Below are 6627 nucleotides of genomic sequence, written 5' to 3'. Positions count from 1 at the left end.
TTTTTTTAGGTGGTCATTGCTACTAACATTGCAGAGACTTCTTTGACAATTGATGGGATCTACTATGTGGTGGATCCAGGTTTTGTCAAGCAGAAGGTTTATAACTCCAAAACTGGCATTGATCAGCTAGTAGTTACCCCATTTTCCCAGGTAACATCCATTTCTAATGACCCAAACTACATTTAGTATACATTTTAAGTACACTTTGTCTCCTAAACCGCATTCTTGTGGTCCATAGGCCCAGGCTAAGCAGCGAGCGGGCAGAGCAGGTAGAACAGGCCCTGGGAAGTGCTACAGACTCTACACAGAACGTGCCTACAGAGATGAGATGCTCACCACCAACGTACCTGAGATTCAGAGAACTAACTTGGCCAGCACTGTACTGTCTCTAAAGGTACAATTCAACAGTTCTAATGTTGAGTCATCTTGGGACAATATTAAAATTCTGGCATGTGCAGATAAGCTGAGAATTTTTCTTGTCCTCCAATCAGGCAATGGGCATCAATGACCTGTTGTCATTTGATTTCATGGATGCTCCGCCCATGGAGACGCTCATCACAGCCATGGAGCAGCTGTACACTCTGGGATCATTGGATGATGAAGGCTTGCTTACACGCCTCGGTCGTAGAGTAAGTTTGCATGTGTCTCTTTTCTTACGGTTTTCAACGGATTTGGTTGTAGCTGCTCAGTTTTCAAAATGAAGTATTACGTTTCTTGTCACTGTTCCTATCAGATGGCCGAGTTTCCTCTGGAGCCCATGCTTTGTAAGATGTTGATCATGTCTGTCCATCTTGGCTGCAGCGAAGAGATGCTGACCATTGTGTCAGTGCTTTCAGTACAGAATGTCTTCTACAGACCAAAGGTACTCCTTTAGCCCACACACGTTAACAGATCCATGAATGGTCAAGGAACAGTTACATCATTGCATAGAGTTTTAGGTATCCTAGCAGACTGATCCTAAAGATAGTAATCAAGATTTCACTCTAAATCTCAGGACAAACAAGCTCTGGCAGACCAGAAGAAGGCCAAGTTTCACCAGCCTGAGGGGGACCATCTGACTTTGTTGGCTGTCTACAACTCCTGGAAGAACAACAAGTTTTCCAACCCCTGGTGCTATGAAAACTTCATCCAGGCGCGATCTCTCAGGCGTGCGCAGGATATCCGCAAACAGATGCTGGGCATCATGGACAGGTGAGGGGTTGAGATTAACAGTAACTTCATATGACTTACACAACCTAAGCCTTAAGGCCTGTTCACACCAAGAGCAATAGCTATAAAGATAACAAAGCCGCTGCTTTGCTCAAGCTCTTTAAAGTTGAGTGGATTCCGATTGGCTAGATGTTTTTTTTATATATATATAGGAAAAATTCTTCTGGATGTGATTCCATTTATGTCATTCCTGTGTCGATATCGTTAGAGTTGTGGTGTAAACTTCCTTATTCTCATAGAATTAGAATGATTTTTAAAACTTTATTGTTATAGTTATCATCCTTGGTGTGAACGGGCCTTTACACTCCATAATTACACATTTATCTCTCTTCAGACACAAGTTGGATGTGGTATCATGTGGTAAAGCCACAGTACGTGTACAGAAGGCCATCTGCAGTGGTTTCTTCCGAAACGCAGCCAAAAAGGACCCTCAAGAAGGTTACAGGACCCTCATAGACCAGCAGGTGGTTTACATCCACCCCTCCAGCGCATTGTTCAATCGCCAACCGGAATGGTATGTTTGCAAAAAGCGATTAACAACACAACTAGTATCCATGCTGCTTGTACTAAAGCTAGTTTCACTGCGTTCTTCTCCTCAGGGTGGTGTATCATGAGCTTGTGCTGACCACCAAGGAGTACATGAGGGAGGTGACCACCATTGACCCGAGGTGGCTTGTAGAATTTTCTCCAGCTTTCTTCAAAGTCTCTGATCCCACACGCCTCAGCAAACAGAAGAAACAGCAGCGGTTGGAGCCCCTTTACAACCGCTATGAGGAACCAAATGCTTGGAGAATATCCAGAGCCTTCAGACGACGCTAGAACCTTCACACAAGGTCCTCATAAACTGCGAATGTCCCATACTGCTGCAGAACTAAACGTTGAGTTATGATTATAATGATTATATTGGTCTAAATGAAGCTACTCCATCTAAATGAAGCTACTGTTATAAGCATGAGCCCCATCAGACTGGTCGTGGCGGTGGTGTTGCAACAATATATAGTGATATTCTCAATGTTACTCAGAAGACAGGATACAGGTTTAACTCATTCGAAATACTAATGCTTAATGTTACACTGTCAGATATGCAAAAGAAATCTATCGTAGCTCTTGCTCTGGCTACTGTGTATAGACCACCAGGGCCGTATACAGATTTGACTGGTGTTGGCCGAATGGAGGATAACATGGACAGAAGCTAAAAATGTGTGTAAAAAACTTGAGGTGCCCTATTTTTTTAAGATAAGATCCTTTCCACTAGTGTGAACAGCACGTTTGATTTTAAAGATGTTCCCTCAAAAAATGTAAGTTAGTCTGATTTTCTGCTTTCCCTTTTTTTTTATAATCAAGAGCATTTCATTTATTGTTTTAATTTTGGATATGGATGTTAGGGATTTATAATTGAAATTATCCCTACCTTTGTATTAAAAAATACAAAAACCTGAGGGATCAAAATATGAGATTAAATTATCTGGGTTATTAAACCCTGTGTTGGATGCCAAATCCAGTTAATTTGACTTTTTGAACAAGCTACCCCTTTAACATAACAAATCAGTTATTTGCATTTGAATAGTGCAGCTCTTTTTGTCCAGATTCTCCGGAACGGCCCATTTGTGTTGTAGAATGTGTGGACAGCACATCCGTCTGGTCAGTGGATGTTGATTACTGTGCTGAGAGGGAAAGGGTTTTCATTAATTCAGTTAGTTTCTCTGTGGTGGTCTGGTCATCACAATTGAACAGGATGTCAAGTCACTTTCACTATCACACAGATCTCATCCTTATTTGGGACCTCTCTTCTGTTTTAATGTTTAAATGACCAATTCTGAACAGGATCGGTGCATTGGACCACAGTGGAGATTTTGTATTATAGCTCTTTTATTAAAGTAAGTGGTGGGGGGTGGAAATGTCCTGCAGTTTTTGATATTGTTACAGCATGTATTGTCATATCTTGGCGTCAACGTCAAAAAGTCCCTCTTTTGAGTTAGACAGTTATTCCAAGCTTCTGTTATTTAAAGATGCTGTGAGCACATTTTTATGGCATGGTATAGACGGAAGTCCAGAGCGCTAAAGATGAAGTGCTAACTATTTCTCACCTGTCAACAACGGATTACACAGCCAGAGGAAAAATAAAAACTCAAAAATTAGAAGAGGGTGAACATCATTTTGAGAATGTTAATTCGAGTTTTGTCGCTGGAGGGAGCTGAGAGCTTGATATGCTTATTTTTGACAGATAAAATGATTTTGAAAGATGGAGACTTTTCTCACAGAACGCGTTTTTGCATTGATAAACAACGCGGGACTCAGGCAGTGTAACGGTTAAAAAAAAACCGCGAAATCTCAAGAGCGTGTGAATGTTTTTAGAACACTGCTCCAAAAGACGCCAGCACATGTTTAGAAAAAATGGAAAAGCAGCACATTGTAAAAAATAGGCCTCTATCGCAGTAAAGTTCTAGAACGGATAACATTGCATTTTAATATTAATTTAATAAGTCTTACTGTTCATAGGTCATTCCACCGCCACTTGAATGTGGTAAATATAACACAATCTGCATAAAGAAATGTTATGAACTTAAGATTTATACAGGAGGTTACTTTACATTACAAAATTGTGTTTGAGTTTAGGCCAGTTTGTGCAAAAAGAATGTTTATAGATTTAGAACTGTGCTATTCATTAATTAATAGGTTTCTCTAGTAAACTGCATCAGTTGTCAACGCCAATGGCCTCGTGGGCCCAGTAGCCCCTCACTGCAGTACACAAGATTCAGGGGGCAAGGTTAGTAGGTTACATCCACATCCAGGGGGTGGAGACGGGTAGGTTTAGGGATATGTAAAGTGGGAGAAGTTGGATCTGGAATTGTGGATCCTAACTCGCTCTCTGGATCTCATGTTCTGCAGTCTCTCTCACCCACTTCGCTTCCTGTCGATCTATACTGTCCTATCTAAATAAAGGCATAAAACAAAACAAAAAAGGTACATCCCCAAAAAAAACTACATCAATGAGTTACAGGTAAACACCACCTGTTAGTGCATTTTGCGTTTGTTTGCAAACATAAGAAACAGACTGTTCACATGGTATAGTAGTAATTGTGGGTCTTTATTAAGCAATCTCTTGAACCACAGTACTGTGTTTAGATTAGATAGGCCTCAGAAGTGAGAGGAATGCAGAGTCCCTAATGAGATTAATTTAATCAAAAAAAAAAACATAGCCTTATATACAAGTGGATGGGGTGGGCATGTGCAATAGGTGCAGCGGGGAGTAAACTGGGATGGGGAACATGGGAAAATGTTGGTGGTATTAGTACATGTAGCCTTTGGAGTAGGACTGAGGGCCCATATTGGTGGCAGCTGGTTCGGGAGGATAAGACGCCCCCTCATCAAGGTGAGACAGCGGCACCGTGTCTTCCTCGTTGACATAGCGTTCAAATTCTGCCTTCAGACTTGGCCGCTGATTGTCGGGAAAAGCCAAGGATATCAAAGCCTCCGGCTCACACACGAATTTGTAAACATAACGCTCACCCGCCACCTGAAAAAAAAAAAGTTAAATATTGATTATTTCATAATCAAAAATTATAACCCTCATGCTTTTTTAAGATATCAAAAACCATGCTTAACACATACATACTTTAGTAGTTAATTTAATTTTGTATTATTGTATATTTGAAATGTATTTTGTACTACATGTATTTGCTGGTGTCAAACTGAAACCAGACAGAAACAACATTACTTGGATAAAATTGACATTTTGGAATTAGGCTATTCGGTATTATTACTAATTTTAGACAAATTGTTCTGGAGTCTATATTTGGAGTCTCTGGGACCCCAAATATAGAGTAATGTCAATCTCAACCGGACGTTAGGGTTGAAGTGAAGAAAAAAAATAGCATAGGAGACAATAAAATAAGTGATGAAATACCTTTTGCATAATTCCCTTCTCATAATAATAGCGCAAAGAACGACTCAGTTTGTCGTAATTCATGGCTGGACGGTTCTTCTGCATCCCCCAGAGTCTTGCCACCTAGAGTGTCAAAATAAGTCATAATACAAACCATAAAAGCAGGAAATGACTGTATTGCAGTGATTTAATTTGAACACAAGAGGCCCTTTGTGACTGTACAACAACTGAACTTTGAAAAGGAAGGGCGAGTCCCCGCAAAATAATGCAGTTCCCTTTTATACAACCAAATTACCACTAAACGCTGACCAAAACACCACACGGTGCACAGCTCAAACTGCTAGTTGTCAAACCTAGAGGAAATACTTATTTAGCCTAAACTTTAAGGATTGACTTGAGGGCCCTTGAGAAAAAAACATGTTGTTCCATCTTTGGCCAGTAAACTTGTGGGTCTGCTGACATTTAATGAACAGATTGTTTGGTCTTCGACAGAGCTGTACGCTTTAATTGTGATAGTAAAACTTTGGCTGTAATGAATGAATCATGCGTCCAGTTGAGCAGAACTGATGGATGCATCTCTGCATGATAGTTTGCTGAGTCATGCCATTTAGCCGTCTACTGACCACAGACAATAGGAGGTAAACGCTCTTGTCTCAACCGCTGCAGTGTGCTTAGACTCTGGCAAAATGGAAGGTTGTAATATTTGGTAATGGAGCCATTCTCCATTTTATTTCACTATGCTGTTAAGTAGGGTAAATAATGCATGGCAGCTAATGGAAAACTGGCATCGTGTGGATGAGTTCTTAGACCCTAGGGAACTGTGAGCTGATTGCAAGCAAATCTCTGAAACCCATTGTTTATTCTCTCTATAGTTTGTGAAGGCTGAATAAACACTGCATCGAATTCATCTGAACCTCCCAATAATCATATTGTCATTTTAGTTATTTGAATGATCAATTGCTATTAATGTTTTCTGGATATAAAACCTATTTTGCCTTCTGAAAACTTAAAAGCCCAATTTTTACCTCCTCTGGCTCGATGAGTTTGAACTCCATGCCACGGCCGGTCCATGCGATGAAGTGCGCATTGCCGGGGTCGTCGAGGAGGGCCACCAAAAACTGCCAAAGCTGCAGTGAGCCACGGCGCTGATAGGGGGCACCCTCACGAAACACACCGCCCCCTTCCTGCTTCACCTCACCTGAGCTCAGGAAAAGAGATCGTCCGTTAATTCACCTATAGATAGCAATCATATTTCAAAACCTTTTATTCAAGCTAAGACAGACACATAAGGACTTGATTTGAAATCGCAAATAATCATAGAGTGGGGAGACCACACTGAAAATTTGAGATTCAAAATCTAGAATTTTAGGACTTTGAAAAAATTACAAATGTTGAAAAATAATTTTGCAATCATGCTCGAGAATGTAATAATCAGGTTTTACACAAACTTGTGGAGTTCATTTAGTGTAGGATAGGCAAGCCAAATACTAAGAAAAAATTTACTCTGTTACTAACATAACCTCGGTTCCCTG

The 6627-nt window shown here is 40.5% G+C and overlaps 2 protein-coding genes across 3 annotated transcripts in view; one reads left to right on the top strand and one right to left on the bottom strand.

Moving 5' to 3' along the window:
• The window catches only part of dhx8 (DEAH (Asp-Glu-Ala-His) box polypeptide 8), an 8227-nt gene extending 6059 nt beyond the window's left edge, over positions 1-2168 (top strand). The window contains exons 17-23 of the mRNA XM_016234762.1: positions 10-150; positions 239-394; positions 492-629; positions 734-862; positions 995-1191; positions 1544-1723; positions 1809-2168. Of these exons, the coding sequence (XP_016090248.1) occupies positions 10-150; positions 239-394; positions 492-629; positions 734-862; positions 995-1191; positions 1544-1723; positions 1809-2028 (1161 nt within the window). The 3' untranslated portion in view covers positions 2029-2168. The remainder of the gene's footprint in view (positions 1-9; positions 151-238; positions 395-491; positions 630-733; positions 863-994; positions 1192-1543; positions 1724-1808) is intronic.
• Positions 2169-4286: 2118 nt separating this feature from the next.
• The window catches only part of etv4 (ETS variant transcription factor 4), a 33338-nt gene continuing 30997 nt past the window's right edge, over positions 4287-6627 (bottom strand). For both annotated transcript variants that reach the window (XM_016234760.1, XM_016234761.1), the window contains exons 11-12: positions 5117-5218; positions 4287-4726 (exon numbers count right to left, since the gene is read on the bottom strand). In XM_016234760.1, the coding sequence (XP_016090246.1) occupies positions 4499-4726; positions 5117-5218 (330 nt within the window). In that variant the 3' untranslated portion in view covers positions 4287-4498. The remainder of the gene's footprint in view (positions 4727-5116; positions 5219-6627) is intronic.

Source organism: Sinocyclocheilus grahami, unplaced genomic scaffold (assembly GCF_001515645.1).
Source record: "Sinocyclocheilus grahami isolate Dianchi unplaced genomic scaffold, SAMN03320097.WGS_v1.1 scaffold457.1, whole genome shotgun sequence".
Taxonomy (NCBI): domain Eukaryota; kingdom Metazoa; phylum Chordata; class Actinopteri; order Cypriniformes; family Cyprinidae; genus Sinocyclocheilus; species Sinocyclocheilus grahami.
Note: the sequence above shows the minus strand (reverse complement) of the source record. Positions and strands in the feature narration are given on the sequence as shown.